Consider the following 26,456-nt stretch of genomic DNA (forward strand, 5'->3'; position numbering starts at 1 on the left):
TAAATAGCAGTGTTCCCCAAGGCTCTGTACTGGAGTTCATTTATGAACACGTTGAACAGATCTGAAAAAAGGGGTAAACATTGAGGTTGCAAAGTTTGCAGATGATACAAAATTTCGCAAAATAGTTCAGGACAAAGCAGATTGCGAAGTTACAAAGGGTTCTCAAAAGACAAAATAGCAGATGAAATTCAATGATGATAAATGCAAAGTATTGGACATTAGAAAACATAATCCCAACTATACATACAAAATGTGGGGTCTAAATTACATGTTACCACTCAAGAAAGAACTTAGTCATTGTGGATAATTCTCTAAAAACATCTGCTCCAGTGTACAGTGGTAATCCAAAAAAAAAAGGCAAACAATGCTAGGAACTATTAGGAAAGAGTTAGATAATAGGACAGAAAATATCATAATCCCACTGTATAAATCCATGATACACCCACACCTTGAATACTGTGTGCAGTTCTGTTTGCTCTATCTCAAAGATGTTTAAGAAAAAGTACAGGGAAGCATAACAAAAATGATTAGGGGTATGTAACAACTTCCATATGGAAAGATGAAAAAAGACAGACTATTCAGTTTAGAAAAGAGATGATTAAAGGGCAATATATTAGAGGTCCATAAAATCATGGATGGTGTGGAGATAGAGTGAATAAGTAAGTGTTATTTACCCCTTCACATAACACAAGTAGCAGGGGTAACCCAGTGAAATTTATAGGCAGCTGGTTTAAAACAATCATAAGGAAGTATTTCTACACACAGCACACTGTCAACCTGTGCAACTTGTTGCCAGGGGATGTTTTGAAGGCCAAAAGTATAAGTGGGTTCAAAAAAGAATTGGATAAATCAAGACTGGTGTGGAGAAAGTAAATAAGGAATTATTTACTCCTTCTCATAACATAAGAACTAGGGGTCACCAAATGAAATAGGCAGTAGGTTTAAAACAAAAGGAAGTATTTTTTTTCACACAATGTGCAGTCAACCTGTGGAACTCCTTGCCAGAGGATGTTGAGAAGACCATGATTATAATAGGGTTAATAAAAGAACTAGATACGTTCCTGGAGGATAGGTCCATCAATGGCTATTAGCGAGGTTGGGTAGTGATGGTGTCCCTAGCCCCCTAGCCTCTGTTTGTCGGAAGCTTGGAATGGGCGACAGGGGATGGATCACTTGATGATTACTTGTTCTGTTCATTCCCTCTGGGGCGTCTGGCATTGGCCACTGTTGGAAGACAGGATACTGGGTTAGATGGACCTTTGGTCTGACCTAGTATGGCCATTCTTATGTTCTTATGGAGAATAGGTCCACCAATGTCTATTAACCAAAATGGTCAGGGCACAACCTCATGCTATGGGTGTCCCAAAATCTCTGACTGCTAGAAGCTGGAACTGGACAACAGGGGATGGATCACTTGATGATTACTTGATGATTGATTACTTGTTCTGTTCATTCACTCTGAAGCTTCTGGCACCCGCCACTGTTGGAAGATACGATACTGGGCTAGATGGAGCATTGGTCTGACCCAGTGTGGCCATTCTTATGTTCTTAACATATGTGAAATTCATGATGCAGTTTACGGATGGGGTAGGAGAAGCAGTCGAAGGTTGAGAGTGCTAGCAAGATGCTAATTGTCCACTGATTAGTGACTACAAACATAAAGCTATGAAGATCTCATTACCTGAGTGATTTGATTTTAAATGTAAAATTTGAGTCTGTCAGGACAGATACTTTGATAGATCTGTATTTATGCCTCCTGGAGTTGTAAAGTGTTCCTGGAACAGGTTTGATCTGGTCAGTCTTAGGAAAACAGCGCTGCATTGGTTAATGCCTGGTTCACATAGGAAATATCTTTGTAATCATACGGGCTAGAAATATAATTAATTTAAAAATGCAGGATTAAAGAACCTCCAAGACTGCTTTGGATGTTGCAAAAGTTGTAGAAGCTGAGGGTGAGACAGTATGACATGAGCGTTACTTATAACCCTAAAAACTTAATACCTTTTCCTAGAAGAGAACTGAGTTGCTCCATCTTTCCATGGTATAGAATTTGGCCAATAATGTGGAAGAAAGACAGTGTTCCATAATAAGTTCTCTAAAGAAAATGGAGGTTTAATGTTTGAGCTGTCTTTATTTCTGTGGTTTTCTGTTTCTAACTGGTTGTAATTGCCATTTCATCCCCCTTGAAAGATGCTTCAGGAAGAAATTGCATATATAGCAACAATGCATATGGTGAAGAGACTTCTTCCGGAGCAAGAAGTGGAGGAAGTTGCCCAGAAAGGAAATTGCATGTGGTTGAAGAGTTTCCTAGTAAAATATTAATATGATGATAGACAGGAGCAGGTAGCCAAAGTTCTGTACAGTTTTGTTACCCAGCATAAACCCTGTAGCATATTGCTGGAAGCAATTGACAGAAGCCAGTTTGCATTATTTGTGTTCTTGTTTTTGAAAATAATTTGTTAATTAGGGAAGCCCAAAGCTTGTTTCTGGTTTTAAATATTTTTTGACAATTGTATAAAAGTCTGCAGTATGGCAATTTACAGTGCTGTCTGTGGAATTTATTCTTAATTTGAATTAATTGGAGCATAATAGAATTTAAAGGGTTCATTTCTAAAACTTTAATTTGTTGAAAAGTGGGTAAATATTTGCCCAGTAATCAAATTAATCAAACTGGATTCAATGATTGGGTTCATTCTAAACTGAAGTTAGAAGGACTTTTTTTTTTTTTAAATGACAGTTTATCAGTTGAGATTTTTCGCTTTGGACGTCTACCAGATTACTCCTGTTGCTGGATCCTTCACTGCACTTGATAACTTTTATTTACTTTGGTACACTTAGCAGCAAAGTATGTCTTTTTTTTTTTTAAACTTGATATAGCTGAGTTGTTTAATTAACATAGTGCCCAAAGGTACATTAGGCGCTTTGAGGATATTTCAGTAATAGTGTAGCACCTAGACCATTATTGTAAGCACTGTACAAAAAGAACAAAAGGATAGTCCCTGCACCTAAAAGCTTATGATCAAAGTTATAAGATGAGAGAACAGACAGACCAACAGGGAATTCCAGGCAACTGAAAGAGAATATTGGTAAACATGATAGGCAACGAGCTCAGCTCACCATTGACCTAGTCATGGTGACATTTTTTGTGAAGACACTTCTTTCTCGGGTAGAAAGGAGTCTGAAGTAATAAGACAGTTCTGAAAATCCTTTTCCATTTTTTTTATACCTTGGTATACTTGCCTCTTTTTAGCTTGATCTTTGTCAAACATTCACCAGCAAGCTATTAACCATAAGCATTTTCTTGCTTTAATTTCTATTTTATATTGAGTTTTCTAATACACACATTCTTCACTCTCTAGGCATGAAAAGCGTGTCAAAGTTGGAACATATTTTTGATTTGCAGCATCCTGTTACAAAACAAACAGCGAAGTCTAAATCAATTTGATACTTTTAAAAAGAACATTAATAATTGAATGTAGTATATCAAATGTGTTCAGTACTCTTTCAGTTCTAGGTTAACACTGTGTAATATGCTGATGGTAGATTTCGGATCTTTTTTGGATCATGGAAAAAACTTGTTCCAGTGAGTGATGGAGACTATTGTAGTGTAAAGGCATTGCTCTATAAAGTGCTGAGACCCCCCAACTTTCATTGAAGGCAACATATGAAATTCGCTGTTGTATTATTGGAGAGAATCCAGAGATGATCAATAATAAGGTGTTTAGAAACCATGACCTATGAGGAAAGGTTGAAAGAACTCAGCATGTTTAATGTAGAGAAGAGAAGGCTAATGGGAGATAGAAGTCCTCATCATATATATAAAAAGTTGTCATAAAGAGGTCAGTGATCAATCTTTCTCCATGTCCACTGAAAGTAGAAGTAATAATGGGCTTAATTTACATTAAGGGAGATTTAGGATAGTTATTAGGCAAAACTTTCCAACTATAAGCATATTTAAGTCATGAGGTTGTGGAATCCCCATCATTTTAGAGTTTTAAGAACAGGTTATAGATAGACATCTGTCAGGTATGGTCTAGGCATATGCAATCCTGCTTCAATATGGGCTGGACTAGATGACCTCTTGAGGTCCCTTCCAGTCCTGCATTTCTATGATTCCAAATATTAAATATAATATTAAAATCCTGCCTTTTACATCTGTGTGGTATGTGATGTTTAGTTACTATATGTAGAATAGTAAGCTATAGTCACTTTTCAACTTCGGAAATGAAATCCAAAATTGGGCCAAATTCCAATAGCAAACAGTCTCCTAAAAAATGAAGTCTGTTTCAGAAACAGCAAAGTGGAACAAACTTGTTTATTTCTCAACCAGTTTGCAAATTAAACAAAACTGTTGCTTGTCATACTACAGCAGTCTTAGACATAAACACTGGCATTTTCAAAACTTTACCAGTAAAGACTGGAGCAAAGGTGGTCATCTTTTTCTTGTTTATCACCAAGTTATTTCTAGTATTTAAAATAGTATTCTCTGTGTACTGTTAAAAATTCCCCTCTAGCCAAGTGTATTTCAGTTCAAGGAAAATTAGAAAAGACTGTTTGTTGTGATCAGACCTTTAATTATGCTGGCTAACCTAAATTTCCAAAGGGTAAACAATATATTAAGTCCAAATTCAAAGAGTGGCTTTTAATTTGAATGTAGTTCCATATTTTCTTCTGCATTGAGTAGGCAACTTGGCATTTTTGCTATTGGCATTGGCATTTTGGAGGGATGAGTGTTAACACATCACCAGACTTAGTTGCCTTAGTTGTGTCTATTCTCTTCACTTGTAGAGTGCCTAGAGGGTTTCTTAACTTTTGCACGTGGACCATTGTGATAACTAATTTGCATTTCAAATTTGTTATCCTAAAATGTATGTAAAATTGCCTCTTTGGATGTTACTTCTCATTTTGGATTTTTTTATATGTCTGTTCTTTGTTTTCTTTTCAGATACAGAACATGGTCTCAGAAACTGGATTAAAGCAATCTTGTTGACATTTTTATTTATACTTTTTTATTTTTGTATTTGACTTAAAGTGCCATGAGAAAATTTGCATATTGCAAGGTGGTCCTTGCCACCTCACTGGTTTGGGTCCTTTTGGATATGTTTCTATTGCTGTACTTCAGTGAATGCAACAAATGTGATGAGAAAAAAGAGCGAGGCCTACCTGCTGGAGACGGTGAGTAGATGTTCATAAATTACAACTTGATTTAAATAAGCATCAGTGAAAACTTGCCCATTGATAATTCCCAACAGGATGAGTATGGCTTCACCTTGTATGTATCTCAAATATTTTCAGTGCCTTTAAAAAAAATAAAATAAAATCCTGGAGGTGTTGGGTATGCTTTCTAATACCTGAGGCATTCTGAAGGCAGATTTCATTTAAGATGATGTTAGTATAGGAAGGTAAAACAGAGTTAAGAAAATAATCCAAATCCTTCCCTACCGTAATGTATGTCTGCAGTAACTCCACTGACATTAATAGTATTAAAGCAGTGTAACTAAGAGCTGTATTTGGCCAATTAATATAGTAATTTTGAAGGACAGTCATCTCATTATGAAATAAATGCCCTTTTGTTTCAACATTTACTAAAATTAGTACAGTAAACCCTCCAGTATTGAGATGTTGGAAAAAGTGCTTATTTTTGAAACAGGAACTATTTTATTCTGTAACAAAGTTCTTCAAGAAAGCTCTGTTATTCCTGTCCTCCTTTGCTTCCCAGCATAGTTTCCATATGCCACCCAATGGAACTCGATGCTTTTAGAAAGAATATTTTAAGCTGCATAAAACTGTTGCTACTATAGTATAAAGTATGGAGCTTGTCTCTGTTCAGTACAGGTATGTCTATTTTTCTTTGCAGATGTATAAAAAAAATCAAGTAAAGCTGTAAAGTACAGATGGAGCTGGCAATGGCTAGTGTTAAGATTGCCTTCCACTTTCCATTATAACTGTCAGACTTCAGGGTGGATTGATTTAAATCACCTAGTGGAAAGCTTCACTTTAAATAATTGGTTTTAATCAGTTTTTCTGTTTGTAATTCTTTTCTTATCTAAAGAAAGGTGCATTCTCATTGGTTGATATTACCATTAAAACGATTTACAACTAAATAGAGCCTCTACTCTGGATTAGGTACAGCTGTTTGCTACCTAGGATGGTACCTTATAACTATAGATAAAGATATAGATATGGGCTGTCAAGTGATTAAAAATATTAATCAACTGTTAATAATAAAATACCATTTATTTAAATATTTTTGGATGTTTTCTACATTTTCAAATACGTTGATTTCAATTACAACTCAGAAAACAAAGTATACAGCACTCACTTTATATTTTTTATTAAAAATATTTGTGCTATAAAAAACAAAAGAAATAGTATCTTCAATTCACCTCATACAATCTCTTTATCATGAAAGTTGAACTTACAAATGTAGAATTATGTACAAAAATCCCTGCATTCAGAAATAACTTTAGAGCCTACAATCGACTCAGTCCTACTTCTTCTTCAGTCACCTAGACAAACAAGTTTGTTTACATTTATAGGAGATAATGCTGCCCGCTTCTTGTTTACAATGTCACCTGAAAGTGAAAACAGGTGTTTACATGGCAATGTTGTAATGGGTGTCGCAAGGTATTTACATGCCAGATGCGTTAAAGATTCATATGTCCCTTAGTGCTTCAACCACGATTCCAAAGGACATGTGTCAATGCTAATGAGGGGTTCTGCTCAATAACAATCCAAAGCAGTGCAGGCGGACACATGTTCACCGTTATCATCTGAATCAGATGCCACCAGCAGAAGGTTGATTTTCTTTTTTGGTGGTTCGGGTCCTGTAGTTTCCACATTGGAGTGTTGCTCTTTTAAGACCTCTGAAGGCATGCTCCACACCCTGTCCATCTTAGATTTTGGAAGGCACTTCAGATTCTTAAATCTTGAGTCGAGTGCTATAGCTATCTTTAGAAATCTCACATTGGTACCTTCTTTGCATTTTGTCAAATCTGCAGTGAAAGTGTTCTTAAAACGAACAACATACTGGGTCATCAACCAAGACTGCTATAACATAAAATATGTCAGAATTTGGGTGAAACACAGAGCAGGAGACATAGAATTCTGCCCCCAGGAGTTCAGTCACACATTTAATTAACACATTCTTTTTTAACGAGCATGGAAGCATATCCTCTGGAATGGTGGCCAAAGTATGAAAGGGCATACAAATATTTAGCATATTTGGCACGTAAATACCTTGCAGGGCCTGCTAAAAAAGTGCCATGTGAATGCCTGTTCTCACTTTCAGGTGATATTGTAAATAAGAAGCCGGCAGCATTATCTCCCATGAATGTAAACAAACTTGTTTGTCTTAGGGTACGTCTACACTACAAGACTATTTCGAATCTACTTAATTCGAATTTGTGGAATCGACCTTATGAAGTCGAATGTGTGTATCCACACTAAATACACTAATTCGACTGTCTGAGTCCACAGTAACGGGGCCAGCGTCGACTTTGGAAGCGGTGCACTGTGGGAAGCTATCCCACAGTTCCCGCAGTCCCCGCTGCCCATTGGAATGCTGGGTAGAGCCCCCAATGCCTGCTGGGGGAAAAAATGTGTCGAGGGTGGTTTTGGGTAACTGTCATCATTGAACCGTCAATCACGCCCTCCCTCCCTCCCTCCCTCCCTGAAAGCGCCTGCGGGCAATCTGTTCGTGCACTTTTCTGCTCAGTGACAGCGCGGGCGCCACAGCACTTTGAGCACGGATCCCGCTGCAGTTATGGCCGTTGTCAACTCCTCGCACCTTATTGTCCACCTCTTCCACAGTCAGCTGCTGAGAAATAGGGCTACTTTTCAATGGTGCTGCGAGCACTGGTGGACCATGGGGGACGTTTTACCAACATCAACGTCGGGTGGCCAGGCAAAGTTCATGACGTGCGTGTTTTCAGGAACTGTGGTCTGTTTAGACGCCTGCAGGAAGGTAGTTTCTTCCCGGACCACAAAATAAGTCTTGGGGATGTGCAGATGCCTATAGTGATCGTCGGGGACCCAGCCTACCCGCTAATGCCCTGGCTCGTGAAGCTCTGTGCAGGCGCCTTGCACAGCGACAAGGAACTCTTCAAGTCCCAGCGAGCAGTGAGCAGCGTGACCTGTGACTGTTCAGTTTCTTTACAGAGAAGCTGAACCTGCCCCTGTTTCTTTACCAAGTGACTGTTGACTAGCATCTGCAGTTACATACCCCGCTTCCCCAACTTCCAACACACGTTTAAAAATAAAATACATGTTCCACTGTAACTTTACAAAGGTTTCTTTATTGATGACTTTGCGTTACAGGGTTGAAACTGGGACACGGACTGTGCTGGGTAGGGTGTGCGGTGATGTAAAGACCGCCTGTAAACTCGAGGAATGAAAGGCTCCTGCTCCCAGAGCGGTCTGCAGTGCCGGACTGGATGTTTCAACGGAGCCTGCCATCCCTCCTTTTTGGCACTCTGTGTGCGGGGGCTATGTGGCCTTTTGGCGGGGAAGGACGGATACAGATTCCTCTGCTGCGTGGCTCTGTGGTCCAGGACAGGGACCGTTGCATGAGGTCTGTAACCCCCCTCCCCTGCTACAAAGTCACGTACCCCCCCACCCACACAGAACCTGCAAACCACCTCCCGTACTGACTGCAGTGTGTGTGTGACCTGCTGCTGATCCTGCCCCCATGTCTGTACCCTGGTAAAGGTGATTGTCCTGTCAGATTACCAACCCCCTTCCCCCCCTTCAAACACAGTCTCCTCTAAAAGAACATGACGGAAAAAGTAATTAACAGAAAAGTATTTTTTATTATCAACTAGACAGTTAGGGGATGAAACTGGGATGGGGGCTTGGGTGAGGCGGGAAGGAAAGGACTTTTCAAAATGTAGGGTATGAGAGCTTTTGGGTACTTGAGCACTCTGCTGGGGTGCACTGACAGTTTACACGGCCTCTGGCGCCCCTCCTTCTGGTTATTTTGGGTGAGGGGGGTATGGGACTTTGTGGCGGGGGAGGGCGGTTGCAGATACACTGCAGGGGGGCTCTGTCCTCCTGCCTGAGGTCCTGCAGAACATGCACAAGGTGCAGGAGCATGTCCGTTTGCTCCCTCAGTAGTCCAAGCAGCGTTTGAGTCGACTGCTTGTCTTCCTCACGCCACCTCTCCTCCCGTTCGCTGTGTGAGCGCTGGTACAGAGAGAGGGTCTCCCTCCACTGGCTCTGCTGGTCCGCCTCGTCTCGGGAGCACCCCATAACTTCAGCGAACATCTCGTCCCCTGTCTTTTTCTTTCGCCGCCTAATCTTTGCCAGCCTCTGTGAGGGGGATGCTGTGGCAGGTCTGGAGACAGTCGAAGCTGTGTGATGTGAAAAAGGGAGTGAATTCCTTGCAAAGATAAATTTTTGCGAAGAATGAACACAGTGTAGTCTGTCTCTGTGAATTTTGGGTTGAGATCCCAGTGCCCGATGGGGCAAAAACCATTTTCGCGGGTGGTTCTGGATAAATGTCGTCAGTCATCCCTTCCTCCGGGAAAGCTACAGCAGACAATCATTTCAAGCCCGTTTTCCCTGGATTGCCCTGGCAGACGCCACAGCGTGGAAACCATGGAGCCTATTTTGCCTTTTGTGCCTGTCACCGTATGTGTACTAGATGCCGCTGACAGAGGCGGTCCAGCAGCGCTACACAGCAGCATGCTTTTGCTTTTGCATGACAGCAGAGATGGTTACCAGCCATACTGTACCATCTACCATACCATAAATTGCTAATAAGATGGGCATGGTTACCAGTCCTTTTGCACTGCACCATTTGCTGCTGTCATAAGTGCCCCTGGCTGCTCTTAGCCAGGGGCGCAAAAGCCAAAATTGGGAATGACTCCGAGTCAATCCCTCCTTTTTGGTATCTAAAAATAGAATCAGTCCTGCCTAGAATATGGGCAAGTGTACTAGAGAACCACTGTATCAGAGAACCAAGCTGCTCTGTGTCAGATCCTGCATAGATTATGAGCTGTATGCTATTCGCAGGGGGGTGCTCCTGCAACAACCCCACCTGTTGATTCCATTCTTCCACAGCCTTCCTGGGCTACCATAGCATTGTCTCCCCACTTCTGTGATGAAGTAAAAAAGAATGCAGGAATAAGACACAGTGACTTGTTAGTGAGAAATGAGTGGAAGGCAGCCTCCAGTTGCTATGATAGTCCAGATAGTACATTAAGGAGCGTGGAGGAGAGGAGCACAGCATCCTGCTGCTAGTCCAGGGGCAATTGAATCTTTTCTTTACACATGAAGGGTGGGAGCTGATGAAGCTCAGCCCCCTGTTGCTATGATGAGGACGGTTACCAGCCATACTGCACCATCTACCAGGAAAAATTAGGGCCAGGCGCCCTTGATCAACCTCACAGATGCTAGTATGCATGGTTACCAGTCCTTTTGCACTGCCCCATGTGCCAATAGGCTGATGATGACGATGGGTATCAGTCTTACTGCACCATCAGCCACCCATGGCGGGGGGGGACGGAGCAAGGATGTCGGTGTTCAGTGCTGCACCATCGCGTCTATCTGCAGCATTCAGTAAAGATAGGGTGACATGTAAAAGAGTCAAGAGAGGATTGTTTTCCCTTTCACTTCTGGGGGTGGTTGGGGGGCTGCGTAAATTGGCGAGCTATGCCCTGACCCACCGCGGACACTGTTTTTGACCCTAGAAGCATTTGGAGCTCAGCCAAGAATGCAAATGCTTTTCGGAGACAGCAGGAACTGTGGGATACCTTGCGTCCTCAGTCCCCCCTCCCTCCATGAGCGTCCATTTGATTCTTTGGCTTTCCGTTACTCTCGTCACGCAGCAGCGTGCTGAGTCTGTGCTATGCCGTCTGTCCGGAGATTTTTTAAAAATACTTTGGACCAGGCGTAACATTACAGTAATTCCCCTAATTACATGCAGGAGTCTCCGAGCGAGATCACCCTGAGGACGGTCACTGAAGGAGATAGAGAGCGCATGCTGCGTGAAAGCCAGCACAAACCAGGGCCCTACGCAGCTGTGCTTGGGGAGGCAATGCTCCCTGAGTACCTCATGAAAGCCTGGCGCGGAAAAGTGTGCTGCCACGGAGCACCCAATAAGGCAGCTCTCCCCAGGAACCTCCTGCGGAGGCTTTTCGATTCCCTCCAGGAGAGGTTCATGGAGATCTCCCAGGAGGATTTCTGTTCTATCCCCATATATAGAGAGACCTCCTTTTCACATACTTCAGATTCCTGTTATATTAAGAATAAAAGTTTACATGGTTAAAGCACTTACCGACTGCTCCTTCCCCTGATTCAGGATCCGGGTTAATGGCCGGGGAGGGTTGGTAGGGGATCTCCGTGACGGTAATGAAGAGATCCTGGCTGTCGGGGAAACCAGTGTTGTAAGCGCTGTCGCCTGCCTCGTCCTCCAGAAACCCTTCCTCATCTTCCCCGTCCGCGAACATCGCCGAGGAACTGTCCGTCGACACTGTCCCATCATCAGAGTCCATGGTCACTTGTGGGGCAGTGGTGGCAGGCTCCGTAGCGTCCGTTTGCCGCTTTGATTTTTTGGTAGCCTTGTCTGGGGTCCTTGATTTTCACGCGGCGCTGCGTTGCATCCCGGCTGTATCCTCTGTCTCTCATGGCTATGGAGACCTTCTCTTAGGTCTTTGCATTCCGTTATTTGGAGCGCAGCTCCGAAAGCACAGAGTCCTCGCCCCTCACTCCGATCAGATCCAAGAGTTCCCGGTCAGTCTATGCTGGGTCCCTCTTTCTATTCAGAGATTACATGAACTCCTCTGCTGGAGAGCTCTGCATCGCTGCCGGTGCTGCTGAGCTCGCCCCGATGTCCAACCACGAAATGAGATTCTAATTGTCCAGACAGGAAAAGGAATTCAAATTTTCCCGGGACTTTTCCTGTGTGGCTGGTCAGAGCATCCGAGCTCGGACTGCTGTCCAGAGCGTCAGAGTGGTGCAGTGTGGGATAGCTCTCGGAGCTAGTAAGTTCGATTTGCATCCACACCTAGCCTAATTCGACATAGCCATGTCGAATTTAGCGCTACTCCCCTCGTTGGGGTGGAGTACCGAATTCGAACTAAAGAGCCCTCTAGGTCGAACTAAATGGCTTCCTGGTGTGGACGGGTGCACGGTTAATTCGAATTAACGCTGCTAAATTCGAATTAAAGTCCTAGTGTAGACCAGGTCTAAGTGATTGCCTAAACAAAAAGTAAGACTGAGTGGATTTGTAGGCTCTAAAGTTTTACATTGTTATGTAACTGCACTCAAAAACAAAACATAAAAAATCTACATTTGTATGTTGCACTTTAACGACAAAGAGATTGCATTACGGTATTATGAGGTGAATTGCAAAAACTATTTTATCACTTTTTTACAGTGCAAATATTTGTAAATAAAATAATATAAAGTGAGCCCTGTACACTTTGTATTCTGTGTTGTAATTGAAATCAATATATTTGAAAATGTAGAAAAATATCCAAAAATATTTAATAAATTTCAATTGCTATTCTGTTTAACAGTGCAATTAAAAGTGTGATTGTGATTAATTTTTTTAATTGCAATTTTTTTGAGTTAATTGTGTAAGTTAACCGTGATTAATGGACAGCCCTACTCTCTCTAGATATAATTTATTTATGTAAACAGTTATATAGCTTTCAGATTCTTCTGAACTGTACATTTTTAGTGTGTTTAGATACAGAATGATTATTTACTAGATAATTAACTTTCTTCATGATTTGTGTCAAACTGCATTAGGAGGTAACTAAATTTAATTAAACGCAACAGCTAATAACATTTATTAAAGCAACTGTGAATACTTTAGATACATAAACTTTATCAAAGAATGTTTCACACGTACAACTAATTGATTTATTAAACAGAGAAATTAAATGTAGTCAGTAAATTTAAACTGATTATCGCAGGCCAGTCTGGGAAAATTTTCAAATAAACTGCAGTCACTTTACTTGATGTAAGTTCCTACTTGCCTTAGTCTCTTGAAAGTAACAGTCTCCTAAATTAGTTAGCCTGGCCTATTGTACCATATTTATAAAGCTTAACCTCATAAATTTGATGATTATTTTTCCCCCTGATTCTTTCTTTATATAGAAAAAACAATGTTTAAGTCTTAACTCAGTTTTTTATAGAGGATCATGGATTCAGCATATTTTTTCTTTAAGATGATGTAAGTTTAGACCTTAACATATTTTGTTTTAAATTCAGATTTCATTTTTAACAGGTTTATATTTTAAAAGGAAAACTTCTTGTAATTTTAAATAAAAAAAAATCTAATTTAAATAAAAATCATTTTTCTTATCTACCCTGCCTAACTAACCACTCAAGCTGAAATTTTTGAAATGTGTCAAAAAATGGTTCAGTCATTACCAAGAACGACATTTGGGGAAATTTTTTTTGTAAATGTTAGAAGCTTATACCCCACAATATTTCAAGTCCCTTCTCTAAAGCATGGAGGGACTAGAACATCTCCATTAAATGGGTGTATGTCAGAGAAGTGCCTATAGAATTCCCTGTGAAAATCCACCTCTATTTGACAGTTATATGCCCTTGAAAATTGACATCGGTTTTGACAGCAAAATAGTATGAAGATTCCATCAGGGCTTAGTATACTACTGCTAAGTGCAGCAGGAGCTGCTTACAGTTGCTTCTTCTGGCTGTTTGGAGCTGCTGGGAGTAGGGAGACTTTATGTTGACTGCTTCTCTGCTGATGTCCAACAGCATAGAGTAGAAGGAGAAAACAGCCTGCATTTAAGGGCAAGGAATGAGGAGCTGGGAAAGCAGTATGCTAGGAAGGGACAGGAGCAGAGGGAGAAGGATTGGTTATATGGGGCAGGAATAGACTGGGATGGGCATGGGGAGATGTGGGCAGAAGGCCTTCTGATTTAAAGCATCTTGAGAACCTGGAATAGAACCCAGGATTATTAAGTCCCCACATTTCCCTGTTGTCTAGCAAGTAGTTGTGAAATCGACCAGTGAGCTATCTCATCCCCTTCCAGTGACTTCTGTCAGCTACTCCATAAGCTTAGTGGTAAAAGTCTATGCTATGGGTTTAAACTTGCCAACCCTAAAGGTAACCAATATTGGGAGGATGTGTTGGATTGAATATGGTTATATTACATTTGATAGAATTTCACTTTCTTTCACTTTTTTAAAAAACTGTAGGTAATTACACAGAGACTCCATTTAAAAAATAGGTTGCAAAATCAAGCACCAAAGACTTAAGAAATATCAAAAATAAGGTGGTCCATGCAACTGTAAATCAGCACCCTGGAATGTATGCATTACCATGCAGTCTTTACATATCACCTATTTATTTTTTCTAAGGGGGCTTCTGCCTCATTCAGTGCATAGGATAGACAGTGCCCAAACAGTATTGTGTAGTGAAGGAAGCTGATTGTTATAGAACTTGGAAGTTGAGTAGTGAATGTGGCAGGAAACTGCAGGAAGAGAGAGGTTGATCTCATGGTTTAAACAGTTGAATGCCACCCCAGAGAACTGGATTTCTGTAAACTTCCAATGTGCAGCTGGAAAAGTCTCTTAAACCAAATTTTTAGAAGGTGGCCACTAACTGTGTGGCTCATTTTTGTGTGCCCAATTTGCATGGGATTTGATATACAGAAGAGCTGAGGACTCACAACCACAACTGAAGTCAATGGCAGCTGTGCTTAGAATGTATAAACTGGAAGTACTTGGGAAAATCAGGTCCTAAGCATCTCAAGGGGGCACTCAAAATTAGTACAGTAAAAACTTTGGTGTCTAGCATGTTGAGGGAATTGGGGGGTGCCAGTAAGTCAAAAATTCCGGTTAACTAAGAAGGAGGGTGGTAATTTGGGTGTGGGAGGGAGCTCAGGGCTGGGGGTTGTGGCATAGGAGGGTATGCAAGGTGGCGGATCCTGGCGGTGCTCACCTCAGGCAGCTCCCTGCAAGCAGTGACATGTCCCTGCTGCTCCTAGGCCGAGGCGTGACCAGGTGGCTCTGTATGCTGCCTCTGCCTGCAGGTGCTGCCCCCACAGCTCCCATGGCTGCGGTCCCCAGCCAATGGGAGCTGCGGAGCCAGTGTGAGCCCTGTGGCTGTTCCTTCACCTAGGACCATTGACCACAGTCAGTGGGAGCTGCGGGGGCAGCTCCTGCGGATGGAGGCAGCGTGCAGAGCTGCATGGGCACCCCTCCACCTAGGAGCAGCAGGGACATGTCGCCACTTGCAGGGAGCCGCTCGAGTTGAGCACCATGTGGATCTGGGACCCCAAAACCCCTGCCGTGCCCTAACCCCCCACCCTGAGCCCCCTCCCACACTAAAATTCCTTCCCAGAGCCCATGCCCCACATCCCCCTCCCAAAATGCTGGGATAACACAGATTTTACTGTAGATACTTTGACAACTTTGGTCTTAATCATTATGCCTTAGTTGTGAAGATAAAATAAATTGTGTTGAGGCTCTTCCGATTTTAAGGCCAGAATCTGTGTTTGGAGCTTTTAATGTGACTAATTTCTTTTAAGTATAATTACTGTGTCTATTAAAAAAAATCATGTGCAGAAGACAAATTAAATGTGAAATTCCTTGAAAAGTTCTGTTTCCTGACTGGCACTGAAACTTTTTTGGGAGGAGAGGGGAACATGTATTAAACCCTAATCTCTGCAGTGGGAGAAGGCTTTTTCTCTGCTCTAGTGCTGCTCCTATTGATGTTACTGGAGAAATGCTTTGCATATATGTATTACCACAAGTGGGGGGAGACGGAGCATGAACTGAACTGGGATGGGGAAAGAGAACAGGCAAAAAAGGAAGACTCAAAGGTTTTTTATTAAAAAAAAGTTGTTTTAGTAGATCACTTCCATTTTCAGAGGTTTTATTGCACGCTTTGTTTATAAAAGTTGCTTGGGAGCAGCAGTCAAAGAATGTTTAAATAAGAACTAGTGAATGGTAATTTGAAACTCTTAAGATTTTATGAACTGTCCCTTGAGGCTTTTGTTCTTTCTGTTAAAGGCAGCTAGCTGTCTTATTTTTGGGACAATGGTGATGGGATGCAGAAACTGTATTTTAATTTCCCACCAACTCTCACTGAAGTCAAGTTTCAAATTGAACTCAGTCCTCTGCATGTGTAGAAACTTCATTTTTTAACAGATAATTTGCACTTTAAGATAAATATAATGTAGGAAAAGTGCAAAGTTGGTTAAACAATATTACTTCATATAACTGTTTTCTGTTACTCCTAAATGGCCTTATAATATGAATGGAAAGACTGTTTTCAATTAAATATTTGATATTACACTTAGTAATTAGCTTTGCTATGAAATATATTAATTTAGCATTCTATTAGTAATACTGGTTTGAAATCTGAGAGTGAAACCAGTTAGCAAGCTGACTAGACACTGTTTTAAACAGAATTATAACATCTCTGTATTGCTGTAATATTCTGAAGGTCTCCTTTATGACTAATTGAATATCAAACCAATTCATGGGAGATATTTTCTGAAATACATAAAGTTCTTTTGTTTGCAGTGGTATTGTAGCTATGTTGGTCCTGGGATAGTAGAGAGACAGGATGGGTGAGGTAATATCTTCTATTAAACCAACTTCTTTTGGTGAAAGAGAGACACTTTCAAGAAGAGCTTGCAAGTTTGCTTTCACCAACAGGAATTGGTCCAATAAAAGATATTACCTCACCCACCTTGTCTCTATAATGTTCTTTTAATTGTTGTTTTTAGGTTGTGCACCGAATGAGGCAAGTGGTCCTGTGATACATAACAGAATTAGACTGATCATAATTAGAGGTTATTGAAAATTTTCCAGTGGAACAGCTCTCTGTTGAAAAATGGTGATTTGGTGGAATCAGTGTTCTGCGGGAACATGTCAATTCCATTGAACCAGGCAGATTGGTCAACTGGCAATTTTTAACAGTACATCTCAGCCAAACTTGAACGAATTTCATGTGACAAAGAAAAGTTATTTCTTTGGTCACAGAGTATTCACCCTACCAAATTTCAAAGGCCTGTTGGAAATGTTTGAGCTTCTAGGAAAAAAAACTCTGAAAATCTTTTATAATGGAAATGCTAACAAACTGAATTTAGGTGTTGCTAATAGTTTCCCCCTGCAGTCATTTTGGAAAACTCAGTGAAATAAGCACAAGATATCTCATTTGTTACTCTTTATATGTTCGTATCATTTGAATTTTCAGTGAGTATAGGATACATTTTGGTTTTCCTCTTGACGAGCTATTTTCCCCCTCTTTGATCTTGTGTAAGATTACAGTATTCTCTCTTAGCCAAAAATTAAGGAGCATTTCATATTTGGGAAGCAGGAAGAGAAAAAGGGTGGTGCCTTGATTTTACTGGAATTACCTAATATTCTGTTAGAGTACATTGAATTATTTAGCTCATTTATAATGCTGTTTTCTATTAAAATTAATCTGATAATTCAATGGCTAGATGACTCATAGACAATATATATGCTAAAGGTCAAGTTAAAAACAAGTGTCTTGAAATTTCATTGTTTGTTTATTTAAATTGAAATTTTGAAAAATATCACAAAATGGGTATTTATAAAGAAACACTGGCCACTTTGGTTTTGTTTTTTAGTCTCAATTATTTGTAATCCTTTACCAGAAGCATAAAAATGAAATAATGTTCTGTTTCTGGTTTTGTCTTTTACTTGGCAAACAATTGGTATTAGAAATAGTATGCCTAGTTTAGGAGTAATTTAAATTTGCTTGTTGATACAGATTGGCTAGAGCTAACACATTGTTTCCAGTTTGTAATAGATTAATTCTGGTGGAATTAAATTTTCCTAAAATTGAGAGAAGATTGTTCTGAAGAATGATTAAAAAATGCCATTTGAATTCAATGCCAAATAGTAAAGTATACTTACCAGAATTTTAGGCTAAATGGATTATTCTTCACTTAAATAGACCTTTTTTTATATAAAAATAGATTACGAGGTTAGCACAGGAATTTATGTGGAAGTGTATGTTACTAGATGTGAAATAAAACCCCCACTAATTATTTTTTCTCAGGAAGTCTGTGAAATATAATGTAGATATTTATTCCATAACTGAGTTAAATTTGTAATGCAGTAGGTTTGTACAATACAAAATGTGATGACAAAAAGATAGGTGCTTTTTGGTCCTCCAAGTGCACAATAGCTGCTGAGAATGAGATTTAACTGCTCTTGTTAAATATATTAATAGTCGGAAGTTTATATTTTTCCAGTATTTAAAAATGTTAAATTTTAGATCTGTCCTTGGATCTTGCTTCATATGGAACAGTGCATCATTAAACAAATTAGATATGCTTTTGTAAAACATAAATTAGAAGAAAACGTAAGGGTGCCTGCAATAGTCTTATTTCTCCAGTAAATTTCAGAATAGTCTAATCCAGCGGTTCTCAAATTGGGTTGGGACCCCAAAGTTGGTCGCAAGCCCATTATAATGGGTTGCCAGGGCTGGCATTAGACTTGCTAGGGCCTAGGGCTGAAGCCTGAACCCCACAGTTCAGGGCCAAAGCTTGAGCCCCACTGCCTCAGTCCTGGGTGACGGGGCTTGAGTTTTGGCTTTGGCCTCCGTGTCTGGGGTGGTGGGACTCAGGCAAGCTCATTTTTCTGTCCCCTCTCCTGGGGTCTTGTTGTCATTTTTGTTGTCAGAAGGGGGTCACGGTACAATGAAGTTTGAGAACCCCAGGTAATTCAGTATTAAAGCTTCTTTTCTGTTAGTTCCAGAACCGGTACAGAAGCCACATGAAGGTCCTGGAGAAATGGGGAAGCCTGTTGTTATTCCTAAAGAGGATCAAGAAAAAATGAAAGAGATGTTTAAAATAAATCAGTTTAATTTAATGGCAAGTGAAATGATTGCTCTCAACAGATCATTACCTGATGTCAGGTTAGAAGGGTAAGTACCTTCTATTCTATTGAAAGCATGCTTTACTTAAATGAACACATTAAAAATTCTCCATAGTAACCATTGTTCTTTTATATGTTGGTAATCAACATAGATATGAAAGTTGTAAGACACGAGGTGGTTAGAATTGCTGGGTTTTGAGGGGTTCATTTGTAAAATTCAACTTAAAAGCAAAGCCAACAAATTTCATTTACTACTATTGCAACCATGAAGTTAGTTATAATTAGGCTTTTTCAAGAAAAGAAATTAAATTTGGTCTTTTTTGAGGTTAACGTAGGGTGGATAAAAATTAAAAATCTGATTTTTATTTAAACACATTTTTCTCTTTAAAATCTATATAAAATTAAATTTAAAAATATAACTACTTGCATTATCATTAAAGTCTAAACTTATTATAATCTATTAAAATAATTAAGTAGTGCCCCAAAGTTTTAAAGAAAGTGAAGCCCCTAAACATGGGGTGGGCAAACTTTTTGGCCTGAGTGCCACATCGGGTTTCGGAAATTGTATGGAGGGCTGGTTAGGGGAGGCTGTGCCTCCCCAAACAGCCAGGCATGGCCTGGCCCTGCCCTCATCTGGCCCCTCCTCCCCCACTTCTCACCCCCTGGACTCCTGCCCCATCCAACTCCCCCTGTTCCCTGCCCTCTGACTGCCCCAACCCCTATCCACACACCCCTTCCCCCCCCGACCACCACCCCAAACTCCCCTGTCCTCTGTCCAACCCCCCCCCCCCCCGTTCCCTGTCCCCTTACTGCGCTGCCTGGAGCACTGGTGGCTGGCGGGGCTACAGCTGCGCTGCCCGGCTGGAGCCAGCCATGCCACCATGCAGCAAAGAGCACCGGGTCAGGCCAGGGTCTGCAGCTGCGCTTCCCCAGGAGCTTGCAGCCCTGCCGGCAGCGCAGTGAGCTGAGGCTGCAGGGGAGGGGCCGGAGGCTAGCTTCCTGGACCAGGAGCTCAGGGGCTGGGCAGGAGGGTCCCGTGGGCCGGATGTGGCCCGCGGGCCGTAGTTTGCCCACCTCTGCCCTAAACTGACGAAAATCATTAGCTAAACACCTGGGACCAGAGTTTGAAGTGCAAAACAAGGTTTTGGTAGCCAGATCCTCTTCTCTTTGCAGGTGCAAAGAGAATATTTTCTTCGTTTCAGTTTATTCAGCTAGTTTTGTTCAATGGCCAGTCCATTCAAAGTTGAGAAACTGATTGGGACTTGAAAAAGCAGGAAAGCTTATTTTCTTCTTCAAATGTATCTATAAAAACTAAGTGTGAGAGAAGATAAGATCAACTAGTACTTCGAGTGCTTGCTCATGTCCATTCCATGTTAGGTGTGTATGTGTGTTCACCACATGCACTGGTGCTGCAAGATTTTCCCTCAGCAGTATCTGTAGGGAACCAGCTCTGGCACCTCGTTGAGTGGTGCCCACATGGCATGATATAAGGGGTGCCGCCAGCTCCCCCCACCCTCAGTTCCTTCTTGCTGACAGTGACGGTGCTGGAGCATCTGCTGCTTTGGCTACCGTTGTTTCGTTTTCTGTTCTTGTGAACTTTGAAAATCTGTAATATAGTTTCAGAGTAGCAGTCGTGTTAGTCTGTATCCGCAAAAAGAACAGGAGTACTTGTGGCACCTTAAAGACTAACAAATTTATTTTAGCATGAGCTTTCGTGAGTTACAGCTCACTTCTTCGGATTCCATTCTATGCATCCGAAGAAGTGAGCTGTAACTCACGAAAGCTCATGCTAAAATAAATTTGTTAGTCTTTAAGGTGCCACAAGTACTCCTGTTCTTTCTGTAATATAGTTGTGTATAGTTAGTAGTTTCTTAGTTACCCTTAGTAGTAATTCTCAACTTTTCATTAGTCACGAATGGGACTCAGCCGGGGGATGGGGCATGCCCTGGTCCCCAGGCTTTAAGCCTTGCGATCACTGCAAACGGCCTGTGCCCATCAGCAATCCACATACCAGCTGCCTAAGGTGCTTAGGTGAAGGACACATAAGTGACAAGTGCCGTATCTGCAAGTCCTTCAAACCTAGGATGAAGGAGGAGCATGATATCCCTCTGAAAGTGCTTCTAATGGAGTCAGCCCTCACTCTGGCACCGGAGCAGTGGTCCGACTCCGCACCAAGCACCGTGGCCTCTACGCGCAGTGCTCCACCAGGGCTGTCCACGATCTGGCACTGGTCCCCCTCCACAACTCCAGTCAAAAAGCTGAAAAAGACTGAGAGGGGAAGATCTCCTACCTCCTGTAAGGGAAAGGAGAGGGTTGGGAACGAGCCACGACCCGTGCCGGGCAGCTCAACACCCCCTTTGGGAAGTTGGGCCCCAGCTCAAGTCGAGCGGTGCAGCCCATCCCAGGCTTTGCCTGCAACCCCAGATAGCGGTGCAGGCTGTAGCCAGCTTCAGGTGCCGTCGACGCTCAAAGCTCTTCGAGCAGCTCAAGAAATCCTGACCCACACCTGGCCCACACCAGCTCCCTTAGTACCCCAGTCTTGGGGATAAACCCACATTGGGACCTGTGTGTGTCCCCACCTCAGTGGTGTACCGTTCCCCATAGAGAGGGACGTCCAGCCAGCATTTGTCCGTCCAAAGCCGTCACGCTTCAGGACTGAAGAGGCAGGCTCAGCGGAGCCCTCTTCGGTCTACACACCGGGGGCACCAATCAAGGGACTTGAGGTGTACCTCACCGGTAGATTGGCATAGACCCTCTGAGGCACACGCCACCTGGCAAGAACTCTAGGACCGGCCCCAACCATCTCCAAGGGCCCGGGACCGATTGGATGCCAGAGACTTCCGATTGCCAGGCCATCATCACTGTCTCCAAGAAGGAGAGGTTGCCCTACTCAGGACGATCTTCCTGGCAACTGGTCTGTAGTAGCTTCTGGTTCCATTCGACGTCCTGGGACCTGTTGAGTAGCATGAGGCGTGGATCGTCGGGTATTCAACGCAGATCTGCCAAACGCTGTCGGTCCCGGAGAGCGCGACCAAGACAGTCTCGCTTGGACAGGTCAGCTTCGGGACACAGTGACCGACACAAGTCGGACAGGAGCCACTGCTCAGCCCGATCCTGGTTGCTTGGTACTGACTACTCTGCTGGTAGCTCCAGCTCAGAGTGAGGTTCCCTGACTGCGGGACAAGCCCTGGTACCGGCGGTGTCGACTACATTATCAGCACCAAAATCTGTCCCATGGTCCCAACCGCAGTGGCCAGTGCCATGGTTCCCGTGGAACCCTTAGGGATTCTCCCAACCTTCCCTGATCCGTGTTGGGATCCTTGGAGAGGCCAGAGGCCTCGGTATCCCATTCCCTTCCGATGCTTGATGCTTCAGGGGGTAAGAGCCCAAAGGTCCAGGAGGACCCAGGGGAGCAAGCTGCTGGGCCACCAATGGACGTGGAGGTTCCCACGACACCAGCATAGTCCTTGTCGTTGCCAGATGAGGCTATCACTGGGGCCCCCTCACCTGATTCCTCAGGATGACACCAAAGCACATCATGAACTTTTGAAGAGGGTCACTTCTAACCTGCGGCTTCAGGCAGAGGAATTTTCCTCCCTGCTTGGACCGCTATAACTTCAGACTGCTGGGTCCTCAGCACAGTGGAGCAGGGTTATATCCTCCAGTTCCTTTCTCCCCCCTTCCCTATCCCTCTTCAGGGACTCCTCTCACAAGAGTCTCCTAGTGCAGGAGGTAAAGGGTTGCTACATCTGGGTGCGGTGGAAGAAGTTCCTCTTGAGTACAGGAACAAGGGGTTCTATTCCTGGTACTTTTAAGGCCCATGGTGGTCTATGACCCATCTTGGACCTGGGAGACCTCAACAAGTACCTAAAGAAGCTAAAGTTCCTCATGGGCTCTCTGGCTTCAATTATCCTTCCCTGGATCTGGGAGACTGGTATGCTGCCCTTGACTTGAAGGACACATACTTTTGCATAGCGATCTTTCAAGGATGCAGATGCTTCCTCTGGTTTACAGTGGGGCCCCACTACTGCCAGTTTGTGGTCCTCCCATTTGGCCTGGCGACAGCACCGAGGGTGTTTACCAAGTGCATGTCAGTGGTAGTGGCTTACTTCAGGCGCCTGGTATCCAGATCTACCCGTACCTCAACGACTAGCTTGTCAAGGGCAGCCCCTGGTCTCCAGTCTGAAGGGATGTTGTCGTACTTCAAGCCATGTGCCACTCTCTGGGCCTACTAGTAAACGACAAAAAGTCAACGTTCGTGCCAGTGCGGAGGATAGAGCTCATTGGAGCGGTCCTGGGCTCGACCTGTACCAGAACACTCTTTCCACTGGAAAGGTTCCACATGTTGATGAACCTCATTGCGGAAGTCTCTGCATTCCATCTGACTACAGCCAGAGTCTGTCTGCACCTGCTGGGCCACGTGGCAGGTGCACTTATGTGGTCCACCATGCCAGGCTCCAGATGCAGCCCCTGCAACAGTGGCTGGCAACAGTCTATTCCCAGTCCCAAGACTCCCTGGAAAAGATAGTTACCATTCCCCAGGCGATACTTACCTTGCTGTGATGGTGGACTGACTGCAGGACAGTCCTGGAGGGGGTTCTGTCCAACAACTCTCCTCACTCCATCGAGTTGATGTCGGACACCTCTGACCTGAGCTGAGGTGCGCATCTGGGCGTCCTCCAGTCTCAGGGATGTGGTACCCAGAGGAGGCGCGGTTGTATGTAAATGTCAGAGTTCCGAGCAGTCCAGCTGGTGTGCGGAGTCTTCCTGCTTCACCTCTCAGGCAAGGAGTTAAGAGTCCTGACTGATAATACAGCCTTGATGTTCTACATCAACAGGCAAGGGGGAGCGTGCTCGTTGGCCCTCTGTCAGGAGGCATTTCATCTCTGGGACTTCTGCATCAACCACGAAATCTACCTGGAAGCTTGTCACCTTCCCAGCATCAGGAATACACTGGCGGACCAGCTCAGCAGGCTCTTCTCCTCTCATCACAAGTGGTCGCTCCATCCAGAGGTAGCCTGCATGATCTTCCAAAGGTGGGGAACTCCCCGAGTGGACCTGTTCGCTACCAGACAGAATAGGGAAATGCCACCCGTTTTGTTCTTGGCAAGGTCTGAGCAAGGGCTCCCTCTGATGCCTCCCTCCTCTCGTGGTTAGGGAGCCTTATGTACTGGTTCGGCAAGCTCATGAACCTGACAGCAGCCCCTCCCTGGACCCTGCCCAAGCGACTGGACTTGCTGTCACAGGACCAAGGTCAACTGTTACACCCCAACTTCAGGTCCCTCCACCTCTTGGCATGGATGCTGCGTGGCTGAACCTGGAGGAGCGAACCTGTTCAGAAGGGGTCCAACAGGTCTTCCTGGAAAAGAGGAAGCCCTCAACTAGACTGACTTACCTGGCCAAGTGGATGAGGTTTTCCCACTGGGTGTCCAAATGGGGCATCTCTCCCTTGTGTTCCTCCATACAGGCTGTCCTGGACTATCTGCTCCATTTGAGAAATCAGGGCCTGGCGCACACTTCCATTAGAGCGCATCTTGCGGCCATCTCCACTTTTCACCTGCTGATCCCAGGACAGACGGTGTTTTCGCATGTTCCTGAGACGGCTTGAGAGACTTTTCACGTAGGTACGGGCTCCCATCCTGCAGTGGGATCTTAACTTGGTCCTCTCTAGGCTTACTGGCCCACCCTTTGAGACGCTGGTTTCCTGATCCTTTCCCCCCTGTCATGGAAGGTCACATTCCTGGTGGCGGTGACATCGGCGAGACAGGTCTCTGAAATTAAAGCCTTGATTTCCTAGCCTCCGTACACAGTCTTCTACAAGGATAAGGTTCAGTAGCGGCCCCACCTGGCCTTCCTGCCAAAGGTGGTCTCCATCTTCCATATGAACATCTTCCTCCTGGTGTTCTGTCCCAAACCGCACAAGACCAGTGAAGAGAGGCATCTGCATGCCCTGGACACCTGAAGGACCTTGGTTTTTTACTTGTAGCGTACCAAGCCTTTCTGTAAATTGATCTCGCTCTTCATCTCTGCAGCAGATAGGATAAAGGGTCATCCGGTGTTCTCACAGAGGATTTCCAATTGGATTACCTCATGCATGAGCACCTGTTATGGCCTTGGCGGGGGTTCCACTGCTGCCGATTGTCAGAGCCCACTACAAGAGCTCTGGTGTCTTCGGCGGCCTTCCTGGCGCACATCCCTATCTAGGACATCTGTAAAGCCGCAATGTGGTCCTCTGTCCACACGTTTTCTGCTAATTATGCCATCACTCAGCAGGCCAGAAACGATGCTGGGTTCAGCAGAGCTGTGTTGCAATCTACACATCCATGAACTACTACCCACCTCCAGGGATACTGCTTTGGAGTCACCTAACATGGAATGGACACAAGCAAGCACTCAAAGAAGAAAAGAGAGTTACCTTTTCCGTAACTGATGTTCTTTGAGATGTGTTGCTCATGCCCATTCCATGACCCGCCCTCCTTCTCCACTCCGAGTTTCCATCAAGAAGGAACTGAGGTTGGAGGGAGCCGATGGCGCCCCTTATACCGCGCCATGCGGGTGCCACTCCAGGGGGCACCAGAGCTGGTCCCCTTTGGATACTGCTCAGGGAAAAACTTCCAGCACTGAAGCATATGGCGAGCGCACACACCTAATATAGAATGGACAGTAGCAACACATCTCAAAGAATACCGGTTACGGAAAAGGTAACTATCTTTTGTAAAATCTTGAAGGACATGATGATCAGAAACCAATCGTTTCAGTTTGCTAACTACATATAATACTTCCTTTGTTTAATAAATCCATTTTTAAATGTTTTGATTAATTTTCTTATGTATCCAGCACATTTAATGTCATTTTATTGTACTAATTTAGAATGCTGTTTTTGTGCATTCTTAATTGAATTTTTCCATCCAAAAGCAGCATGGCACCAACCATGAGTAAAAATTAATTTAATAAATAAAAAATGCATCACTGACCATTTTCTAACTTAATGTAAAAATTAAGTATTTGAATAAATGGATATTAAGCTAGATAATTTCTTTAGTAATTTTGTATAGATATAGTGTAACCTCCTGGTTATCAAATAGTAGTACCAAATTTATTATAAAGGCTATATTTTGTTGCAAATCAACATTTTAATGGTTATACCAGCAAGTGAGATAGGATTTAAAATTCATTTAAATCATTCTACCCTAGAAAATAAAGATATTTTGATCAGGGCTGATAAATCTCAAGAGATAATTACTTATTTGAAGAATTCAGAGGTCTCATGTTTATAATGAACCAAACTAAATTCTTAATTTATATAGGGAAAAACATTTAACAAGAAATAGTATACTTGAAATAAGTTTACCTAATGTAATTATACATATTTTTATTTAGGTTCCATATAGTTCTCTAGTGTCCATCTCTTTTTATTACATTTGAAGTTGCTTGCATGGTATTGACCCTTTCAGATTAATTTTTAGTTAACAGTAACTGAAATAAAATTCAGTTTCAGAGTAGCGGCCATGTTAGTCTGTATCTGCAAAAAGAACAGGAGTTCTTATTTATACTACAGAGAACATGAAAACTGTACATTGGCCAAACCGGACAGTCTCTACACAAAAGAAGTG

The 26,456-nt window shown here is 43.0% G+C and overlaps 1 protein-coding gene across 1 annotated transcript in view; it reads left to right on the plus strand.

Moving 5' to 3' along the window:
• The window catches only part of GALNT1 (polypeptide N-acetylgalactosaminyltransferase 1), a 184,580-nt gene that overhangs the window by 67,627 nt on the left and 90,497 nt on the right, over positions 1-26,456 (plus strand). The window contains exons 3-4 of the mRNA XM_045005628.1: positions 4,946-5,175; positions 18,718-18,892. Of these exons, the coding sequence (XP_044861563.1) occupies positions 5,037-5,175; positions 18,718-18,892 (314 nt within the window). The 5' untranslated portion in view covers positions 4,946-5,036. The remainder of the gene's footprint in view (positions 1-4,945; positions 5,176-18,717; positions 18,893-26,456) is intronic.

The sequence above is a fragment of the Mauremys mutica genome, chromosome 2, assembly GCF_020497125.1.
Source record: "Mauremys mutica isolate MM-2020 ecotype Southern chromosome 2, ASM2049712v1, whole genome shotgun sequence".
Lineage (NCBI taxonomy): Eukaryota > Metazoa > Chordata > Testudines > Geoemydidae > Mauremys > Mauremys mutica.